The 23,666-nt window shown below is 48.7% G+C and overlaps 1 protein-coding gene across 2 annotated transcripts in view; it reads right to left on the bottom strand.

Annotated features, from left to right (window-relative positions):
• Window positions 1-23,666, bottom strand: part of Egln1 (egl-9 family hypoxia inducible factor 1) — a 39,919-nt gene that overhangs the window by 5,155 nt on the left and 11,098 nt on the right. The window contains exons 2-3 of one of the 2 annotated variants that reach the window (XM_021170905.3): window positions 1,932-2,051; window positions 291-427 (exon numbers count right to left, since the gene is read on the bottom strand). In XM_021170905.3, coding sequence (XP_021026564.1) covers window positions 291-427; window positions 1,932-2,051 — 257 coding nt within the window. The remainder of the gene's footprint in view (window positions 1-290; window positions 428-1,931; window positions 2,052-23,666) is intronic. The other variant, XM_085843516.1, reaches the window with a different exon arrangement.

The following is a 23,666-nucleotide window of genomic DNA, read 5'->3' as shown; positions in this document are numbered from 1 at the left end:
AATCCCGGAGTGGGCAGTGATAACAGGTGCAACCATGCTGGGGGTGGGGTGGGGTGGGGTCGGGAGCAGCAGAGCTGGGGGGGGGTCATCTCAGGCGAAGGGTGGCTTATTGCAGACTGACATTCCCAGGAGCATGTTCAGATACTCATGGTCACTCAAGTTAAGAAGATCCTAACGCCGAAAGAGGGCCTGGACAGGAAGCGGCTGCTCCCCAGAAACTTCAGGGTCACCCTTTGAACTCGCCCTGCCCTGTCACGCTGTCAACCAAGTTCCCGTGAGCGGAACACTACCTTGTGGCGTATGCTGGCTGTACTTCATGAGGGTTACGCCGGTCAGACCAGAAAAACAGCAGTCTATCAAATTTGGGTTCAATGTCAGCAAACTGGGCTTTGCCTTCTGGAAAAATTCGAAGGATACCTCCACTTACCTGGGAAAAGAGCAGAGTATGTCAGTATGCGCCACCAAGAATGGCACCGGGTTAGCCTGGCAGCAGGCAGAGTTAAAGGACTCAAAATGCTTAACAGGACTATTTGTAGATATAGTTATGTCGTAACTAGCAAGGTGTGACGGTGAGCTGAGACTCCACGGATAGGGCAGACAGATGCATGGGAAAATGCCTTTTTGTTGTAAGCCCTTGCCATAGACAAATATGCACAATTTCCAACCCTATTTGAAAGGTTTGAAAACCAGTGAGTATTCCTAGTCATGCTAAGGTAGGTATGAAGCCACATTTGCCCAGTAGCTTACCTAGTAATGTACTATCAGAAAAACAACCATGGTGCTTTAAACTTTCTACAGATGCTTAGCAAGCAGGTGAGATGGTGGTCTCTGTTTTTTTAATCTACACTCATTACATAAAGAAGCTGGGGGTGGGGGGTGAGACAACGTTTGGGAGTTGTTGAGTCCCAGGGATCGAACTTAGATCCTCAGGCTTGGTGGCAGTTACCCTAGCCTGCTAAGTCATCTCCCGTCCTAACCCATTCTGTACTCAGCTATCCCCGTGTAGCCTGGGTCTAAATTCTAATCGTAGCTGATGTGAGCTCAACTTCATTCATCCCACCCATGTACCTCAACCTCTGCTCTCTGCAGGGACTGGATACCCATCATAGACAGTACACGGAGTCCACTGAATATCACAGGGACCCTAAATGAGGAGTGGAGGACATGCATATAGATCTGGCCCTTGTGTTTCCGACTATGACTAGACCAAAATCACCAATCTAGAGATATTTAGTCACTTTGAAACAAAGGTCTCAGATAACCAAGGCTGGCCTTGGATTTCTCATGTAGCCAAGGATGACCAACGTTAACCTCTGAGCCTCCCAAATGCTGAGATCATAAGTATGCACCGGCAAGCCCAACACACTGCTGCTCCTGAGCAGGTGGACTCAAAGTTGGAGGGCAGTTGAGTGCGTTGCCCCGAGCCTGACCTAGAACTCGTTAGACAGTAGACTAATGTCAGCCAGTAGGAATATGGCCTGCTTCTTTGCTTTTGTAGGTTACTGAATCCCAAGGCACCTTGCAAACTCTTAGAGACAGATTGGGATGACAAACACATCCTCCTCCTCCTCCTCCTCCTCACCCCGCTGCTCAAGGAGAGCTGGCTGGTTGACACTCAACTCGAGCTGGAAACCTGCCCTGAACTCCTGAATCTCCTGCCTCCACCTCCCAGGCACCAGGATTCCTGGTGCGTTCCACCAGGCCCACTGACACCTCAGCACCACCCATAGGTGCGTACTGCACAAGGCATGCTGCTATGTGTTTGTATTAATGCTTGTTTTCAAGCACAGCATTATAGGTATCATGTCACAAAAGTCCACTCTGAGTGTCCAGACTGAAGCGGAGTCGAGAGAGGTCTACAGACACCCTTGAGGGGGAAAAAAAACCACATCGTCAAGAAAAAAACATCTCTGCTGACTTGAGTTGCATACCTTGGCGTCCCAGTCTTTATTTAGATAATATATACATGTCACGCATCTTCCATCTCCATTTGGGTTATCAACGTGACGGACATAGCCTGTTCCATTGCCTGGGTAACAAGCAACCATGGCCTGAAAAACAAGATAACAGTCCATGAGTGAGCACGGAGAACTCTGACTCACACCCAAGAGTGACTGTTGTAAGATCCCATTCTGTGGTAAGGAGAGGTTAAACCATGCTAAGCCATTATAAAAACCACGGCGTAGGTCAGTGAGCAGCCCCAGGTCAGGAGAACCCAGCTCAGTGGCAGCTTTGCAGCAATGGAATGAGCCAACATGGAAGGTCAGGGATCCGAATGGTGGAGACCCCGAGTTGTCGCAAGCCATTAGCCCCTGCTTTAAGTAACAGAAGTTAGGAGAGTTCTAGGCGGCGTCACTGTCCTGACTGTTGCGCACTCTGCAAACTAAGAAGGCAGGCTTCTGACCTGCTTGGCGGAGTTGTCTTCTGAGCTGGCCTTGAAACCAAACCCTGGGGAATGAACTACCTGGTGCTGCCCCACTCTGAGCAGCCAACTACAAGTCCCCTCCCATGTCATGTCAGTGAAGGAAAGAAACTCAGACTGGATGGAGAATAAGCCCTCTGAAAAAGAACGCATGCTCTGCTCAGCTTATCAAGGCTCAGCTCAGACTAGTCAGCACGGTATACCAAGGGACTGCACCCACAGAGGCGCTGAGTACCCATGTGCTCTGGGTATCTGCGTGTGGTCAACTAATGCCAGAAACCCTGCAGTGGGGAGGAAAACAGTGCTGTCAGGCCTCAGTGCACACCACTCCTGTGCTCACGTGGAGGGATCGAAGGAAGCTACCAGTAGACATCAAGTCCTCTATGATAGGACTTAGCTATGTGACAAGTGCTAGCTTCTTTCTCCTTGGTATCTGCATTCTTCTTTTGTCAACCCTTCAAGGGAACAAATGTGGGACTTTAAAGTGTGACTTGGGTGTCTTTTTTTTCCCCCCAAAATTCACGCCAGTCAGGAAAGAGGCAAGCAGCCATGTCAAAGGTGAAAAAGTCCTGAGAAGGAGCGCAGTGAGCGGGTCTGTAAGCTGCAGTGCCACTGTGACAAGTATCGGCCACTGTCTTCCCATCAGTCACGGTGGCTCGGATCTGGGCGGGGGTGGGGTAGGGTGGGGAACTCTTATTCACTGGTAAGGGAGAGGGCATTGGGATGACTCTCTAGGAATGGTTGGTTACCTAGTATTTTCAAGACTTCTACTATGAGATTTAGGTATGTAACAAAGGCTAATCTTAGAATGCAGTCACTGGCCATTCAGTCAGTCATCTCTTAGAGACTGGGAGACATGTTAAGCCTGAATCCTTAAACACCGACACCAACACCTCTCTAGACGCCCTGCCCTCCTGCTCCCTATCACGGGTGGGACGGCCCGTGAACGTTACACCTCCATTTTTCCTGACTCAGGATGGACTTCACAAACCTTTGTTTTACTGTTAGTGTTTAGAGATGAGAAAACAGCAGGGGGGGGGGTCCAGACTGCTCAGCAAAGGGGTCTGTCACCAGCTGCTAAAGACATAGACAACACAGCACTCATGGTGACCTTCACTGGATACCAACTCAACTGCAAGATCCTGCCACCTGGGGTTAACTGAGAATCTGAATCAAAGAGTGGGGTTAGGAATAACCTAAAGTCAGAACTGCCTCCTGGTGTGATCTCATTTCAAAAGGTAAAGTGGAGCCAGGAGGAGGTGGCGCACGCCTTTAATCCCAGCACTGGAGCAGATGGATAATCTCTGAGTTCAAGGCCAGCTTGGTCTACAGACAAATCCTGTCTCGAAAAGCAAAACAAACAAAAAGTAAATTGGGTGCATCACACAAGGAGGACGGAAGGCTGGGACATTGCCAGCACAAAAGGAGCCCAAAAAACCAGGGTGAGAATCAAGAAACACAGGACTATGGATTCTATTCTGAACATCAAGGAAAGCCAGGGGTGTGGTACACATCTGAAATTCCAGCACTCGGGAGACAGAGGCACCGCCTCAAACAGAACAGAAAGTGACAGGAGCCGACAAACGCAGTGAGATCCACCCCTGCACGACAAGGACTGCAGAGACTTGACATCGCCACCTGCCAAGTACACTGTAGGCAAGTGCATCCGACACACCAGGTGCAGGGCCTTAGCTCTCTCTCATCTTCATCCACCTGTCAAGGAAACCAAGGCCAGAAAGGCTAGTGTCCTCAGAGACTCAGATTCTCCGGGTGGACACGGAGAATCTGGTCCCTGAAGCAAGGCTGGAGTGCAGCACTGAGAGGCCGATGCAGTCTCTAAGAGAGAGATTGGAGTGACGACAGGAGCCCAGGCAAGGAGACCCAACTCTGGTCTCTCAAGAAGCCCGGTAAGGGATTCGAAGAGGGGAGGATGGACCACACAGGGGACAGAGTACGGATGGGACAGCTTTAAAGAAAGTTTCAATTTCAATTCAATGAAGTCCATTTAATTTCACTAATTAGCTTTCCAGTCCCTGAGATAACAGGAAGCAGGCGGCCTGCCACCTCAACCACCTTGCCTGCGCCAGCTCTAGGACAGGCAGCAGGCCACAGCTACAACTATGGAAAGCTACACCGAGTCCTAAACAAACCTGGCAAACAAAAAGCCGGAAGAGTGAACAGTGTGAGTCCCCCGTGGTCCCATCAGTGTCCTGTCCCTGACCTAACGCTGCAGACAGCAACTCTGGATGTCCCCCGCTCTCCAGGAGGAAAACCCCAGAGGAGGCAAGCAATGCAAACACACAAGATGGAGGACCTTCTCACGAGAGAAACACCATGAAGCTGTCTCCTCTCACCCAGGGACTAAAAGGAAGGAAGAGGCCGGCCGGCTGTCGCAGGAGCCCAAGGTGTATTCATTTCAGACCCTGGACAGCTTCCATGTGAAGCTGAACCGAGTAACTCATCTTTGCCCACCCCTACCCCCTTATTTCGGGAGTAAATTACTTGGAAACAGATTGTGTGATGCTGACAGGCTATGAAATTATTCCCACTATAAATGAGAGGAAAAGGTCGGCAGCTGACAGTTCATCCCGTCCAAGTGCCTGTCTCCAGCATGTGGCAGATGCACTCACGAGAGGTTGTGGCCATCACTCCACTCAGGTCAAGCACACTCCCATCTGGTCCTCACAGCCAAACCTGTAGCTGTGCTGGCTTGCTTATGAGCGAACTTCTTTTGCTCTTTATGAAAGTCTCCCTATGTTAGCCCAGGATGTCGTCACAGTGAAGGAAGCCTTCTGTGTGGGACCCACCCGAGTGCTGGGGTTCTAGGTACGGACCATGCACACACATACATGCACACACGGAAGCACATACTAACTAGGTCTGCAGACTCGTTTCACCCAGTGTGCTGTGGTTCCGTTTGGCACTAACTCCTGCGTATCTGTAAGAACGTCCAAGAACACACTGCAAGTGGCTGCACACAGCCCTCGACTGCAGGGAGGAATAAGTAAGGTTTCCCAAGGCTCAGCGCACCTCCAGCAGCCTTCCAAGTCTCTTGACCCCTCATTCTCACTACATCCAAAGCAATGCTCTGGGGCCCTCATCCTCTTTCTTTGGAGCCATCTGTGGTTTGGGGGGTCATGCGTTTCTGTTAGCCCAGGTTTAATCTCCATAGCCCAAAGACCCTTAAGACCAATAGCTCCTCCACCCTGGTCGCCTGACCAACAGCAGGGTCAGTCTGTGGGCAGAGCTGCACATGCCGCTGCTATACAGCATCACATCTGGATATCCTGTCAGCACAGGAAACTCATCTTAGTTCTTCAGGGTGACAAGAGCCAGGGCTCACCAGAGTGACCGATGGGGTATGATAAGAATTGGGGGCCAAGGCTGTAAGAACAAGAATGACTAATGACTAAGCTGTAAACAAATTAATAACAGAGGAAGAACCGACCACACGATCTAGAGAACCTGAAAAACCGCTCACTCGTGTGGCTACTAGACAGTGAAATACAATCTGCACAAATTAAATCCAGGCTTCCTTCTTTACAGAGCCCACACCCAGGACCTGTCGACCTGGAGGAACTGCGCATGCCCTAGCTTCTGTTTCCTTCAATAAAGTCACAGCAGTAAAGGAACTCCCTGACCTAACTTCCCTACCAATCCCCGTCTCAGTCTTCCGAGTACTAGGCTTACATGGACATGTCACCACATCTGGCTTAGAGTCTGCTTTTTAAATGGCAAAAACAAACAACAAAACAAAACAAAAACGCCTTTAATCCCAGCACTCTGGAGGCAGAGGCAGATGGATCTCTGATTTCAAGGCCAGCCTGGTCTACAGTGTGAATTCCAGGACAGCCAGGGCTACACTGAGAAAACCTGCATCAAACAACAACAACAAAACAAAACCCAAAACCAAACAAAGGTAACAGACAACAATCAGGATTTCTCAAGATACAAGTTTGCAGCTGTCATTACATGAGACCTTCACAGCATGGGCTGGAGAGATGGCTCTGGTTAAGAGCACTGACTGCTCTTCTGAAGGTCCTGAGTTCAAATCCCTGCAACCACATGGTGGCTCGGCTCACAACCATTAGTAATGGGATCTGATGCCTTCTTCTGGTGTGTCTGAAGACAGCACAGTGTACTTACATATAATAAATAAACGAATTAAAAAAAACCAAACCAAACCAAACCAAAAAACCTTCACAGCATTCTTCATTAATCCCAGAGCTCCTAGAGGGATTGGCTCTCATTTTCAAAGCCAGCTGTAAAAGGGGAGCAGACAGTCTGGAAGAGTAGGCACCTCTTTGAGTTTTCTTTGCTTTTGAGACAGGGTCTTAATTACCCCAGACTTGTCTCAAAGTCACTGGTTAGCCAAACGCGGCTCGGATGCCTGCTCCCCGCGCCCGCATCTCCCGATTGCTGAGGTTGTAAGCATGCATCACCAGGGTTTCATGTGATGCTGGGGATTGACCTCAGAGATCCCTGAATCCTTGACAAGCGCTCCAACTACAACATCCCCAGCTCCACCCCCCCCAACAACAAAAATGAAAACTAGCAAGCAAGAAGTAGGCATCAAGACCTAGGCCTCTGGCTGGCCATCAGTCTCACACAGGGCCAAGAGATAGGTGGCTCAGCGGTTAAGAGCACTGACTGCTCTTCCAGAGGTCCTGAGTACAAATCCCAGCAACCCCATGGTGGCTCACAACCATCTGTACTGGGATCCGATGCCTTCTTCTGGTGTCTGAGGACAGCTACAGTGCACTCGTATAAAATAAATAAATAAATTGTTGCTATTGCAGAGGACCTGGGATCAGTTCTCTACCCACCTGGCAGCTCACAGCCATCTTTAAAGCCAGGGGACCTAATGCTCTCTTCTGGTCTCCTTGGACACTGCACACATGCAGTGTATGGAACATATACTCAGGCAAAACATTTATACACATAAAATGAAAATTAAAAGAAATGTTAAGAGTTTTTAAAGCAGAGAAGGGCACAGCACAGAATATCAGGGAAGGGCCGAGAAGACAGTTCATAGCTGTGTTCTCTGGCCCCGAGACCAGGTCAGGCAGACCACAGGACCATGGCTAGCTGTGTACAATTATTTAAAGTGTGTGTGTGCTTTCCAGGAAGGGAGTGTGAAAGGAAAGACAATTAGGAACAGAGGGTCTGCCACAGCCTGCACCTGAGTAATGTCTGCACCATTCCTCACTGGTCAGGTCATTCTGGATCGATTACATGTTCCCCCTGTACAAACAACAGCAGCAAACTGCCCATGAGAAGTGCTAGTCACTGTGCCTGGTGCAAAGACACAGGGACAGCAGCTGCACCTAACAGCTGCAGGGCCTCGGAGGACTCGGTCTCCATCCTGGGCTCTTTCTTCACTGACCTGCCCCGAGGGGAGTGGGCATGGGAGCCAGGTAGGCATTCATCGTCATTAAAACCTCTGAGAGGTCTTGCCAGGCCCAGGCCCACCCGATCCACACAGTGACTGGATAAGAGCCTGTTCTGTGGAGGCGTGGCCAGAACAGCAAGCCGACCTGAAGCCACACAGCCGAGACACCTGGCCAGATGGTGAGCCAACCTGGCCTGGGTCTGTGTGCCTTCCTGTTCAGACAACTCTGAGGCTAAGTACACGCCTAGCATAATATAAACGTTTATTTCTCAAATGAGAGGCAGAAGATGGCTGTCCCCAGCTGGGCACAGCTGCCATGCAGGAGGAGGAGGAGGAGGGCACCGGGCTCAATGTCTGCCCCCATGTGGAGGGGGCCTGGATCACCTGCCCACCCAGCCTGGCATCGATCGCCCTGCTGTGGCCCAGCTGAGCATAGCCTGGAGTGTTATCTCTTTCTTTTGATATTACTCAATCTAACAACAGGACAGCCTCAGAAAAGCTCGTCCTGATAAGAAAATGCCCGAAATAGGACTGAGCTTTTTTTTTTTTTTTCTTCCTTCAAAGATATTATGTAAACACTGGGTATGGTTTTGCAACTATTATCACAGAAGTCAAACAAAATCAGAGACGTTTCACGTTTCACGGTCCCTAGAGATAAACTGAAAACGAAACAATCCAACTAGAATTCCACAGACCCAAAGACTGTCAGAAATAAAGACTTGCATGGCCATTTATAAAGCTAAAGGCTGTTTATAGGGTTAAAGCATAAAGCAGAAACCTTCTTAAGGCTGGGTATGGTGGTTTAACATGCCTCTAAATATGGCACTCAGGAGTCCCAGAGCAGCCTGGGCTACAACAGTAAGTTCCAGGTCAGCCCGGGATACAGAGTGAAACCTTGTCTCAAAACCCAAAAATGTTACATAAGCTACCTTCAAAATTCTGGGTTAAGGTATATTAGGGAGATGGGCTGGAAATGTGGCTCTCAGCCTCCCTAATGCTGCAACCCTTTAATTCAGTTCCTCATTTGTGGTGCCCCTCCCCCAACCATAAAACTATTTCATTGCTATTTCACAACTGTAATTTTTCTGCTGTTATGAATCATAACATAAACATCTGATGTGCAGGATATCTGAATGGGGGACAAAGGAGTCACAACAAACAGGCTGAGAACCACCCGGCCGGCCAGGAAGATGGCTCAGTGTCAGTGGCTGAGCCCACCGGCCGCATTTCCAGAGAATTCAGGTACTATTGCCAGCAGCCACGTGGCTCACAGCCATTTATAACTGCAGTCCTAGGGGATCTGATGCCCCTCCTCTGGCTTCCATGGGTACAAACAGGCAAAACATTCAGCCAGGCATGGCAGCACACACCTGAAATCTCAGCGCCTCGGGGGGCAGAGGCAGAGGCAGGCAGAGCTCTGTGAGGTCAAGGCTGGTCTGCTCAACAAAGAGTTCCAGAACAGATGGGTACACAGAGAGACCTTGTCTCAGTAACCAAACAAACAAACAAACAAACAAAGCAAAGTGATATTCATATATATAAAGCAAACAGGAAAAAATTTAAAGGGAGAACACTGAGCTATCCTTATCTCCCATGCTGTCACCCCTCAGGCTTCCTGCACTGAGATAGACCAGTGCCACCCAAGGTCATGGCAGTAGAGAGGGTACAGCTAGAAGCTGGCCAGGCCAGGGCAAACTTCAGTCCCACTTTGCACTATGCTTGGAGCCAATAGCACACACATTTACAGGGCAACTGTGAACAAACAAACAAGACCCTCTCCCCACCGGCATCTGCCTGTGACTCTTCAGTGTGGGTCTCACTGCCACCATCACTCAGTCCCTGCAGGGTCCTGGTCCTGCCACCTCTGAACAGCAGGTGGCCTGCCCAGCACCTACCCACTGTCGTGAGCTGTGTCAGAGACTGGGGGCTTCCTGACCCTAGTCCTCAGAGCTCCATGTGGGTAAAATTCCATGCTCAGATTTGCTAGAGGCTAGTCAAGTGGTCCTCAGTCTGGGTCATGACCCCTTTGGGGGTCAACCAACCCTTTGAAAGGGGCTGCCTAAGACCATCAGAATACACAGATATCTGCATTACGACTCACGACAGTAGCAGAATTATAGAACCACTGGGCTAAGAGGAGCTCAGAGCTGAAGACTGTAAGAGCCTGGGGCGCACCCTGAGATTTTAACTCTTAGAACCTCAACTTGTTGGGACTGGAGAGATGCTCAGCAGTTAGAGCACTGGCTGCTCTTCCAGATTCCCAGCACCTGATGGCGGCTCACAACTGACTGCAACCCATGGGATCCAATGCCACTTTCTGGTGTGCACAAATGCAGACAAAAGCCACACACATAACATGCATATCTAAATAGACCCTTTAAAAGTTCAATTTATTATTATGTGTGTGTGTGTGTGGGGGGGGTGATCCTGTGTGCCACTGTGTGCCAGTACAGGTCAGTGGGCAACCCTGTGGAGGTCACCAGGCTTACATGGCAAGCTCCGTCACCTGCTGAGCCATCTTGCTGACCTCAGACTAGGGTTTCTGCCAAGGTCATTGGAGCAGACATGTTTGTCTCTTCTCCTAGCTCCTGGGTATCACTTTAAGATCACTGAGGCTACCCTGATGTCACAGAACAGAACCAGAGAGGCTCAAAGCTCTCTGCCAGCGACAACAGCCAGGTTATTGGTCAATTTCCTCCAGGATTGCAGAAGCCAGTTTGAAAACCTGAGCGCTGGGCTCTGGCCTCCTCCATTAACAACCCTTCACACCCTGGTCTCAGTCAGCACCCAGGAGCAGGTGACTCAGACCAGAGCAGCCCAGCTTAAAGGACCTGGCTCTTGTTCCTAATCCTGGTTCTGCCAATTAGCAGCTACGTGACTGTGGGCATTTGCCGAGGCATTTCCTCATCTGTAACCTGACTTGACATGGCCCCAGAGACAGCCTGGAGGATGTGCCAATGTGCACTGGCTGCTCAGCCTCCGCCTGACCGCGACGCACAGAGGAGCAGCTGCCGTTCCCCGAGCAATTCTCAATCTTGGCCTTCAAGGTGCCAAGTCTCACTTCCAGTGGTGTCAACACCACATACAGCAACAGATTGCTTTCCAACTTCAAAGAGTTATTTATTTATTTATTTATTGTATGCATATGAATCCACTATTGCTCTCTTCAGACATACCAGAAGAGGGCATCGGATCCCATTACAGATGGTTGTGAGCCACCATGTAGTTGCTGGGAATTGAACTCAGGACCTTTGGAAGAGCGATCAGTGTTCTTAACCTCTGAGCCATCTCTCCACCCCACCCTCCTACCAACCCCTTATCCCCCACCCCATTTTCCAACTTCAAATCCAGCATCTCCTAATCTCTCCCAGGCCGCCTCCTAAGGTCTCCCCGTAGAAAGTACTAGCAGTGGGGCCAGACCTCTGCCCTTGACACTAGAACCCTGGGAAACCTGACAATCCCAATATCCTACTGCAGTCTAGTAGCAAAGTATGCGCCTCCCCGCATGTAGTGTGATGGTTTGTATATGCTTGGCCCAGGGAGTGGCACTATTAGGAGGTGTGGCTTTGTTGGAGTAGGTGTGTCACTGTGGGTGTGGGCTTTTAGACCCCCATCCTAGCTGCCTGGAAGCCAGTCTTCTGCTAGCAGCCTTCAGATGAAGATGTAGAACTCTCAGCTCCTGTACCATGCCTGCCTAGATGCTGCCATGCTCCCACCTTGATGACAATGGACTGAACCTCTGAACCTGTAAGCCAGCCTGGATTAAATGTTGTCCTTTTAAGAGATGCCTTGGTCACGGTGTCTGTTCACAGCAGTAAAACCCTAACTAAGACAGAAGTAAACCAGGAACCATTTGCTCCCACCCATAGGTGCAGCCTTTCTTTCCACTGGCTTCAGGGGAACCCCTTCCTCACCCCTTCCCTGTATCTTACCTCCTTGTGCCTCCCTTTCTCTCCGCACCTATGACAGACGAATGCTAGCTGGTCTTTCCTCATCCTTACCCAGCAAGCACACTCTTTCAGAGGAGCCCTATCTTTGCAGCCACTGCCCCGAGGCAGCTTGGCACCAGCAGGGTTATCTATGACCGCATGCATGTTTACAACTCAGTGTGCCTGACCCTGACCCTGCAGACCTTCTGGGCCACTCTTATCCTCTTGGTTCCTCGGAATGGTTCCCTCAAACCTCTTATCACTCTCTCTCCTGCCACCGTCTCAGCCCATAGCAGAGCCCATGGCAGCATGAAGTTATTCTCTCCACAGAAGGCTGTGCCTCCCCCAGGGCTTCAGAGATTTTAGCTGCAAGCACATCACCAGAGACCCTTGTTTAACATGTGTGTCCTGAGTCAGGGTTGACGACTGTGGTTTTGCATTTCCTTCAGTAAAGCCCTGCAGCTGGTGTGCGGGCAGCCCTGAGGAGCAGGGCCTCATCTCACCCTGTCTGGGAAGCACTGTCTCATCGCACCCTGTCTCTCCTCAGAGCCCTGCTACTCGAAGCCCATGTCATGACCTCCTTCACGTGACCTTCAGTAACTGTCTCTCCATCAGTGACTTCCTTCCTGAACGTAAAACAGACAGACGTTATCTATTTTAAAATAAATCTTGTACTGTCCTTCCAGCCATAAGCTTTGCAGCTCTACATAGGCTCCGCAGGCAGGCTTCTGTGAAGGCAAGTCTATCCTACCGTCCCCAAACTTACTTGGCTAAAACCTACAACGTCCAGGCCAAAATAAATAGCCAGCAGTGATCTTCCCTAGTAAGCATTGAATGAGTCTTAAGCTTTAACAACGGATGCCTATTGGGTGCTTCAAAGCTTGGCGTCAGACTGGACACTGGCAGCCTGGATTCCTGTCCCACGTGGACTGTTGGGCTGTACTTTCTATGCATCTGTATGAGCCCTGAAAACCCAGCTTCACAAAGACGTGACATGACCCAGAGGTTCGTGGCCACCTGCCCAACATAATGATGGTATCTGCTTGGAATGCAAGCATACCCACAGACTCTCTACGAGTTTGCCAGAGCTCTGGGGTGTCTGGGTGCAGTGTTTGGGAAACAGTCGGTTAAAGGAGTCCCGAGCTTGAGCACATGCACGCCTGGGAGGCTGCTGGAAGTGCAAATGTCCAAAGAAGGCTGTAGGAGGCTTGGTGTGGTGGAGAACGCAGAGAGGAAGCAGGATCAGTGACAAGAGCCCAAATGAGTCAGGGCTGAGATACTGTGACTGGGAGGAGGTCTCTCTCTCCACCACGAGCTACAACACAGAACACAACAGTCAGCAGGCTCTCCTAGGACGGGAAACCGAAGATGCCAGCAAGGTACTATGTTCAGTGGTAGCTTGGCTATGTCCTGGTGAAGCAAGAAGGACACGACTAGATAAGTGGAATTAGGAACCAACAGTAGCTGGGTAGAGGTGGTGCATGCTTTAAGCCCAGCACTTGGGAGGCAGAGGCAGGTGGATCTCTGAGTTCAAGGCCAGCCTGGTCTACAGAGTAAGTTCCAGGACAGCCAGGGTTACACAGAGAAACCATGTCTTGAAAACAAAATAGCAGTGGACTGGGGATGAGGCTCGGTGCTAGAGCACCTGGCAACTGATGCTAGGTTCTGGGTTCAATACCCACCACTGCAATGAGGACAAGAAAGATCAGTGGAAGATGGGAAGAACAGATACTATGCACTGGTCCAAACCAAATCCTGCCTGCTGCTGCTGGCTTGCTGTGTGATGCTGGCCCTAGGGTCCCATTTGATTGGCGGAATCTTACTTTTCTTGCTGCTGTGACAAAATGCCTAAGAAAACCAACTTAAATAAGGAAAGGTTTATTGGCTTGCGGCCTGAATGTAGAGTCTGCCATACAGGGAAGGCATGGTGACAGGAGCCCAACCAAGACAGCTGGTCACACCGTGTCCATGGTGAGGAAGCAGAGGGAGATGCTGTTCGTGTTCAGCTCACTTATATTCTCATCCAAGATCCCAGCGCATGGGATGGTGCTCCCCACACTCAGGATTCACTGTCCTGTCTCAGCTAACCCAAACTAGACAGTCCCTCATGGGCATGTCCAGGGGTGTGTCCCTTAGGTGACTCTAGAGCCAGTCAAGTAAATAAACAACGTTAATGATCACCGCTGGTGAGTGAGCTGACTGCATCTGTGTCACAATTTACTCAGAAGCCACCAAGACTCAGACCCTGTCATCTCTGATCACCTTCATAATATTGCAATAAAAGAAACCTCCCAGACTGAAAACTGGATCTGGAGGAAATCCCAGGTTAGAGAGCAGATGGGTGCTATCTAGAGCTCAGACCCAAGTCCTCGTCAAGGAATCCCAGGTCTTCTGGCTCTTTGATAGCTGTTTTATTTTATTTCTTTGACAAGACATTTGTTTATTTCATGTGTCTGAGTGCCTGCATGCCTGTCTGTGTGTCATGTACTGTCCTGGTACCTGTGAAGGCCAAAGGAGGGCACCAGACCCCCTAGAACTAGAATTAAGATGGTTGGAAGCCACCTTAGTGATTGCTGGGGCTCTATCCTGGGTTCTTTGAAAGAGCAGGCATTGCTCTTGAGCACTGAGCCATCTCTCCAGCCACCGCCTTCTTGACACATCACTACATGCTATATAAGACAGCGAGGCTGACACTGTACCAGTGTGTCCTCTGAACTGCTGAGAAGAAAGGTAACAGAAAGAACAATCAAGCGATTACAGAAAATCAAGGCTGTTCCCGAATCCTGTGAACCAACAGGAGAGAAGGCAGAGGGGAAGGCAGGTATCTTGCTTTGCATATCTACTCTCCTGATGACCACAACATGGGGGTCATCAAAGCACTAATGAGACACTGAGACAGGAGACTCGCTGGCATTGTACAGTCAGCCAACAGCAGGGCAGGTTCTGAATCCCAGCTGCCTGACACCAAATCCCATATCGTTCAGTTCCTGAGTTCCTCAGTCTGAGGCACAGCGCCAACAGACCCTCCTCCAGGGACAAGAGCTGCTGAGGGGCTGAGGAGGCAGAAGGGCTGGACAGAGGAAGGCAGACCTGTCTCCCAACAGCACCTGAAGGAAGGCTCACATCAGGAGGTGTAAGGAACAAAGTAAACAAAGGTAGACAGTGTTCATACTGCAGACACCCCGGGGAAAGCCCAAGTATTAAAACGGGGGTCAGTGTGGTGAAGAACATGGTGCCGGTGGTTTGGGGGATTAAAAAGTCTTCCTTCTATGTAAACTTACTGGTTAGGAGAGGTGCTCAGAAGAGGTACGAAGCATTCTGGATGCCTGAGGCAGAAACCGAACATAGTAGACTTTCAGCTGAGTATGATAATCCCCAGGGATTTTTGTTTTAATTTACTGAGAGAAGGCAGGATGGAGGGGGGAGGAGACAGAGAGAGAGAGAGACAACAGGGAGAGTGAGAGAGACAGAGAGAGAGAGTGAGAGAGAGAGAGAGAAGCTGTGTGTGTGTGTGTGAGAGAGAGAGAGAGAGAGAGAGAGAGAAGCTGTGTGTGTGTGTGTGTGAGAGAGAGAGAGAGAGAGAGAGAGAGAGAGAGAGAGAGAGAGAAGCTGTGTGTAGGTGAAAGAACAACTTTTAGGGGTTAGTTCTCTTCCCGTCTTATGTAGGGCCAGGGGATGAAACTCGAGTCAACAGGCTTGAGGGACAAGCAGGTTTAGCTGCCGAGTCACCTTGACAGCCTCAGCCTTGGACTCACTGGAGGGATCTCAACATTCATGGCCTTAGAGCTGACAGTCACCACTCTGCCCGTGCAGCCCACACTACCTGATGCAGCCTGTGACTGGGGGAGTGATCCGTTCAAACAACCACATCCACATGAGCAAACTCCCTCAGTGACTGGTGGATATTTCTCGTTGAGAATGTGCCCATCTTGGCTCAAATAACATCTCAATGGGACCTTGCTTTAAAAAAAAAAAAATGATTTCAGAAAGGGGCCAGGGAGAAAATGCTCGTTGCACAAGGGTAAATGCCAGATCTGATTTTGGGTCCCCAGCACCCATGAGAAAGCCTGGCTGTCAGCCCGCCATCCCAACACCAAAGAGGCAAAGACAGGTATAGCCCTGAAGCCTACTGACTAGTTACTCCAGCAAAATCAGTGAGCTCCAGGCCAACGGGAGACTCCATCTCAGAAAGTGATGGAGGGTGACCACGACACATGGGCATGCAAACATGCACACGTGCTGAACTACCGTAACAGCACCAGATTTCAGCAGGGCCCCCAGCAGTGTGGCCTCTCTTAGCTGCACAGGGAGTACCACGCTGCTTTATCAAGGACAAGGCGTCCTTTTACTGAGATGTCATCCCCCTGCCTTAGCTTATCTATTTGCAGATGGTAGACACTTGGGCTGCCTTCTATTTTGTGCTGTGGTAAATGAAAAGTGCCCATGGCCACACAGGCGAGGATCAATGAAACGGCCATGCTGTCGTAGGCAAGGATGAACGAAACCCCCATGACCACATGGGCCGGTTCTCACTTCTCTTTGCAGCCGCTCAGCAATCGAATTCCTGTCTCACATCATGGGTTTATATTCAACTCTCTGAGACACAGCCAGCCTGTTTTTCTAGAGTAGTGGTACCATTTTGCATTCCTCTAAGCAATGAACACACGTGTGGCAACCTTCTTTACGGTCATCAGCTCTATCCACATCCCTGTTACCCTGAGCCTTCATCCTGGTGCATGGTGCCTTCTTGCGTGCTAGCCTCCCGCTGTGGTTTCTGCTTCCCTAACAACCAGTCAGATGAAAGACAGGACTTTATGAAGCCCACGTGGTGCCAAATTCCCAGTCCTCCTTCCTCCAGCTCCAACATGCTAGGATTACAGGTGTGTAGGATTACAGGTGTGTGACACCAGACCTGTTTATGAGGCGCTAGCGATTGAACTCCCAGCTTCATTCATGCTGAGCAAGCTCAAGGCTGAGCAAGCCACATCCCCTGCCTCCTGAGGATCTTTTAACACCTTCAACCACGGCTGTTTATCCCCTTCTGTGAAACAGCTTTTCAAATCTGTTGGACTGTTTCTCTGACATCTTTGGTTTGTTTGTCTTACTGTCTATTTAATGTGTCTGTGTGGGTTTGTGCACGTGAGTGAAGTTGCCCACAGAGGCCAGAAGAGGGCATTAGATCCCACACAGCTGGACTTGGAGGTAACTGAGACACCAGACAAGGGAGCCAGGAACTGAATGAACTTCCTGTGGGAGACCACTTATCCACTCAACCATCTCTCCAGACCATTTATCTAACTTCTTGGTTATAAAAAAAAAAAAAATGTTATGCAAATCTCACATGCAAATCTCTCACATTTTGTAATTATTTTCGTCCTAATTTGTCTGTGTTCTTAATGATCTCTCTCTTTTTTTTTTTCTCGTTTTTTTTGAGACAGGGTTTCTCTGTGTAGCCCTGGCTGTCCTGGAACTCACTCTGTAGATCAGGCTGTCCTCGAACTCAGAAATCCGCCTGCCTCTGCCACCCAAGTGATGGGATTAAAGGCGTGTGCCACCACGCCTGGCTAATGATCTCTTTGCCTGCATATAAGTATGTGCATCTGCTGAGGGGGTCAGAAGAGGTCATCGGATCACCCAGAACTGAGTCGCAGACGGTTGTGAGCCACCATACAAGTGCTGGGAACAAAACCCAGGTACTCTGCAAGCAACAAGCGTTCTTAACCACTAGGCCATCTCTTCTGTCCCTTACCAGACTGGGATATTTTTTAAAATATGTATTTCTATTACTTGAGTGGTCTAGGTGCCCTGGTGCCATGAGATGTGTGTGAAGTCAGAGACAGCTCTCAGGAGACTTCTGTTCTGCCTCCTGTGTGTGTGTGTGTGTGTGTGTGTGTGTTCTAAGATACCTTTAGCTAGAGTTCACAAAGATTTGCTCTTACATTTTCTTGTAAATGTTATAGGTCTGGGGTTCAATGGAGGCATGGGACCCATTCTGAGCTAATGCTGGTGTGTACAGGGTCAAGGTGTCCATGGAGACGGCTCTCTAGAATTATCCACCAGAAGGAGACATAACAAAAACTGCACTGCGCTGAATTGTCTTGGTTTCTTGTTTCTTTAGTTTAAAAAAAAAAAAAAAAAAGAATAATCTGGGTTGGAGAGGTGGCTCAGTGAACATTTATTTACTGTTCTTGCAGAGGACCTGAGTTCAATTCCCAGCACCTATACAGAAACTCAAAATTGTTACTAACTCCAATTTCCTCAGAGGACCCAATGGCCCAGCCTGACCTCTGAGGGCACCCTGCATATACATGGGAGTAAAACACCCATACATATAAAGTTTTTTTAAATAGAAAAAAAAAAATCAATTGATGGTGGCTCGCATCTGTTGTGCCAGCACTTTGGAGGCTGAAACTGAGGACTGCCACAAGTTTGGGGTCATCCTGGGCTACATGTAAGTTTGAGGCCTGTTTGAGCTTTCATTCGGACACACACACACACACACACACCAACTGATCCTGTGAGTGTGTATCTACTTCTCAACTCCAGTTCCAGAGTCCCATCAATGCAGATATTTGACTCACTGTTACCAAGTAGTCCCTAGAATTGCCAAGGTCTATTCCTACTCTGCATGACTTTGATCCTCTGTGTTTCCTGAGACTTGAGTCACAGCTCGGGACATGGTGTTCAATGTCCCACTGCAGGATGAGCACAGGCCAGGCCAGGTGATAAGCTGAGGTCTATTTGACCTAACAATGAGTACTAAGGTCTCCCGATGCCACAACTGGCCATCAGCCCACTTTTTTCCCTACAGTTTACAGCTTAGTGGTATCTTTATAGTAATAGTAAAGCTTACAAAGTCACAAAGCAGCAACCTTTCCCCGTGACAGGCAAGATTTCTACAGCTGAAATACACAATTGCAATATCCAAATTCTAAAGAAGCGATATCTCCAAAGACAGAGGACTAAGGCCATACTAACTGTCACACACAAACACACACACACACACGCACGGGCATGTGTGTATATAGTATATATTTCTACAACAAATAAGTATATATGCACACATGGCCTAAAGAGCTGTTTTGTAAACAGATGACATAGCTTTACCCATTGTCAACAAAAGCTATTTTTAAAATACGTAAGCAGAGTAGACTACACCTTCCAGGTCTGTCATTTCTACTGTGCAGACCAAGTGGGCACAGTGGCTCCCACTCAGAAGGATGAAGCAGGAGAACCACCCCAAGTTCAAGGCCAGCCTCAGCTATATAGTTAAGTTCGAGACCAGCCTAAACTACAGGCGATTGTTATCTCCTGTACAAAGCACAACAAACAAACAAAGAGACACACACAAACCCAACTAGGGGCTAGAGACAGGGCTCATCAGTGAAGGGCGAGTACTGTTCTTCCAGAGGACCGGAATTCAAGTTTCCATGTTAGGCAGTTCACAACCACTTACAACTCTAGCTCCAAGGGGATTGGACCCCTGGGCACCAACACTCATTTGCACATACATACACATAGTTTAAAAGAATAGATCCTTGGGTTGGAGAGATGGCTCCGTGGTTAAGAGCACCAGCTGCTCTTCCAGAGATCCTGAGTTCAATTCCCAGCAACCACATGGTGGCTCACGACCATCTGTAATGGGACCTGAGGCCCTCTTCTGGTGTGTTTGAAGACAGCTACAGTGTACTCATATAAATACTATATATATATATATATATATATATATATATATATATTTTAAAGAATAGATACTAAAAGAAAACTAAACCAAACTTGAACCCACAAGAAATGTCTTAAAGTCAAAAGTAACACAGGCTTCTCAAAATGCAATTTTTTTATGATGAGAGAAGACAGTTACCATGTGAATTCAACTTAACATCAAGTCAGTCTACAAGTCTGACAATAAGCCAATGGCAGGTGTGACTAAGGCTAAAGAAGTCACACGGGGGCAGGGCGGAGTGGACATGGCAAAGCTACCCCAAAGTAGCAGCCATTATTTTATAATTTAGTTTCCAAAGCTTCCTCAGACTGGGTGTGACCCTGGGATTGATTCTCAGCAAGGAACAAAAACAGAGTAGGAGTCTACACAGCTTAAAATAAACCTTAGGGGCAGGGCAGTGGTGGTGCATGCCTTTAATCCCAGCACTTGGGAGGCAGAGGCAGATGGAGCTCTGAGTTTGAGGCCAGCCTGGTCTACAGAGTGAGCTCCAGGACAGCCAGGGCTACACAGAGAAACCCTGTCTCAAAAAAAACAAAACAAAACAAAAATCCAACAACAACCAATAAATAAATAAACAAACCAATCAACCAACCTACCTACCTACGTACCTGAGGGGCTGGGATCCCTCAGTGGTTAAGAACACTTGCTGAGTTCCAGTCTCCAAACCTACATGGCAGCTCACAACTGTCTATAACTCAAGCTGCCAGGACTCTACTTGACTTCAAGGGCACCAAGCATGTCCACAGTGCACAACATACATACATACATACATACATGCATTCATACATACATGCATGCATGCATTCATACATACATGCAGGTAAACATTCATAAAAATAATTCTTTAAAAATATATTCGCTGACAATTACAATCAAGCCTACATGTTTATCAAAGATCTAGGGCACCCCATCAGGACCTGACCCCCCCCCCCAACACACACACACACACACACACCACAGCTCATCTGTACGAGTAATTAGCTTTCAACATTAATGTCTGCGATATTCAGTTTTTGAATACAGACCTAATAAATTCACCATTACCAATAGAACATGTACTGCCGCCTGACTTGAAGCCGTGAAGTGGGAGGGCCAGAGAAAGGATCCGGGATCCAGCGTTCTTTGCCTGGCACCCACACTGTAACAGGCTGTGTGAGTACACAATGCCCTTAACCAGGGACCAGCTTTCCCCTCAACCAGGCCCAGGCCATGGGCCAACTGCCCAAGCAACAACAGATAGGCTTAGTTAAAAATAAAGCTTTATGTTCTACTGAAAGCCAACCAAGAATTCTGACTCCGGGGCTGGGGAAATAGCTCAGTTAGTAAAGCGCCTGCCATGGAGGTGTGAGCTCAATCCCCACACCCACATAAAAAGATGGGGGGGGGGCGCTGAAAACAGTGGATTCTTGGGCTCACTGGCCAGCCTCACTAACCCAACTGACAAGGTCAGGTCCCAATGGGAGACACTGTCTTTAAAATGAGTGTGCATAGCTGAAGCTGCTTAGGAACCGGCAGGGCCTCTTGGCTGGTACCCTCCCTCCCTTTCCCAGACAATGATGGGGGGTGGGGGTGGGGGACATCGGCAGGACTGAACACTTTCCACACTGTGTAACACCGAAACACAGTCCCTGGAAACCAGCCCAGAGAACAAAATGGTTCCTACACGTTTTAAAGACCTTTTCCACCAAAACGTCCAAGGGATGCTTCGGAGCTAACAATCACAGGAACTTCCTTTAACATAAGCAGAGCAGAGTGGCATGAGGCTCAGTTTTGTTTAGTTAGTAAGGGTATCTTAGCTCAGCAGCACACTGTGATAACTACTAAAGCTTTTTAATCTATAAAAATTCAGACGAATTGTCCTGCGGTGCCCATCCCTTGTAGGATCAAACCCAAAAGTAAAACATATTTGGGGCTGGCAAGAGATGGCTCAGTGGATAAGAGCACTGACTGCTCTTCCAGAGGTCCTGAGTTCAAATCCCAGCATCAACATGATGGCTCACAACCATTGGTAACGAGATCTTCTGGGGTGTCTGAAGACAGCTACAGTGTACTTACATATAATAAATAAATTTTTAAAAAACAAAAACACTCACGGTCTCTATATACATCTTTACTCAAGATGGTTTATGCCAATTTTATATATATATATATATATATATATATATATTTTGTTGTTGTTGTTGTTGTTGTTTTTGTGGGGTTTTGTTTGTTTGTTTTTCGAGACAGTGTTTCTCTGTATAGTTCTGGCTGTCCTGGAACTCACTCTGTAGACCAGGCTGGCCTCAAACTCAGAAATCTGCCTGCCTCTGCCTCCCAAGTGCTGGGATTCTTAAAGGTGTGTGCTACCACGCCCAGCAGGTTTATGCCAACTATGGCAGCGCATGTTTGTAATGCCAGCACTTGAGACTAAGGCACAAAGAGACGTGAGACGTGAGTTCAAGGCTAGTGTAAGTCGCACAGTGAGACACTGTCCAGGTACCACTGTTGTTGCCACAGAAATGACTTGCTCTGTGGACAACTGCCTCAACAACTCAGTACTCAGAGAATGAATGAAGTTTCAAGGTCAAAATTAAGCACAATTAAGGTGGAACTTTATATATATATAGTTTATTTAGTGATTGTGTATGAGTGTCTTGCTGGCATAAATGTATATACACCATGTGTGTGCCTTGACCCATAGTGCTAGAAGAGCATGTCAGATGCTCTGAAACTGGAATAATAGGCTTGTGGGTACTGGGAACTGAACCCAGGTCCTCTGCAAGAGGCAACAGCGCCTTTCAACCACGGAGGTGTAGAGGAATTTCCCTTAATTATCTGACTGGCTAATAAAGATGACAAATAGCCCATCACTGGGTAAAAATGAGGAGGCAGGTTTCCCGGGCAAGACAGGAAAAGAGGGAGAGGACAGACGGAGGAGGACAGAGGGAGAGAAGCTGGAAGACAGAAGGGAAGCACATGCCCTGGAGAAACTGCAAGTGGCAGGGACTTCATAGCTGGGGAAGAAAGTGGTGTAGAGGCATATCTGCCCAATAGAGGTGGGCAGCTTATAAATATATAACTGAGTTGCATTTTCCTTGAACGGGCTAACTGGGGCTGGAGATTTACCGCATCTCCTCCTCAGCCCTAACAGGTGAAATGTTTCAGGGTAAAAAGTTTATCAAAGTCAAAACGAAGTAAATGCCTAGTTGGGTTCCTGTCACAGGCAGCTCCGCCAGCTGCTTCAGAAGTGAGGTAAACACTGGAATCCAGAACACACGCTCGGAACCAGGCTCCCTGACCCTGAGAGAGATGGTCATGCCCAGGTAAGGCCACGTCCTTTGTTAGAAAACCCTTTAACGGAGTCGCCAGGGCGACATCAGATTCCCCGGAGCTCGAGTTGCATTGGTTGTGAGCTGCACAAGGTGGGTGCTGTGCTGAGAATCTATCGCAGGTCCTCAGAACATCCAACGCTCCAGCCCCGTTAAATAAACTCATCAGCTCGCCTTACTGCGTTAGAGACTGGGTGTGACAGTTTTAAAAACATAGCAACACCACAGAGTGATGTCACGTGTTGAACTTAACTCTGATGGTGTACCTCTCTCTTGGGGGTCACCTTGTAACCTATGTCGGAGGTCACTTTCAACATAACATCAATACCTTAAGTGCTGTGAGCTTTGGGGACACAAGCATGTCCTGCAGAGTCTCAGGCACTAGGGGGATAGGGGACCGAGGAGGTAGGCACACAGGCCACCCCTCTGCAGGGGGCAGGCCATCAGAACCCTGCCTGGCTCCTGTCATAGGGACTGGCACAGAGCTTCATTTCACCTTCAAAGCAGACCTTTCTCCCAGTACTTGGAGTTAAAAATAGTTTAAGACCAGGCTGGCCTGGGCTATTTTTATCTGGAAAATTAGGGGTCAGGAACAACATAGTACGCAGAGAGGGGAGTTGACCACAATAGGAAAGAACGCCCACAGGCTTGGGGGGTGAAAAGGGCTCCTAGAGATTAACAGTTTGGGCAGGTGGTAAAAGGAAGGTGACATCTAGGCCAGAGGACAGTGAAGGTTACGTCACTGGGTACTAGCATGTGCCTAACACAGAAAGCAAAGGCTTGAGGAGCTCCACACAGTAATCACAATTGTTCTGTGCTTATAGACTTGTGACATCTCTTATAGCCCAGGCTAGCCCTGAACTCCCTATGCAGCTGAGGATGACATTGAACC

Source organism: Mus caroli, unplaced genomic scaffold (genome assembly GCF_978045245.1).
Source record: "Mus caroli unplaced genomic scaffold, Mus_caroli_1 scaffold_10, whole genome shotgun sequence".
In the NCBI taxonomy this organism is placed as follows: Eukaryota; Metazoa; Chordata; class Mammalia; order Rodentia; family Muridae; genus Mus; species Mus caroli.
The sequence above is the reverse complement of the archived record's forward strand: the minus strand, read 5'-3'. Positions and strand labels throughout refer to the sequence as shown.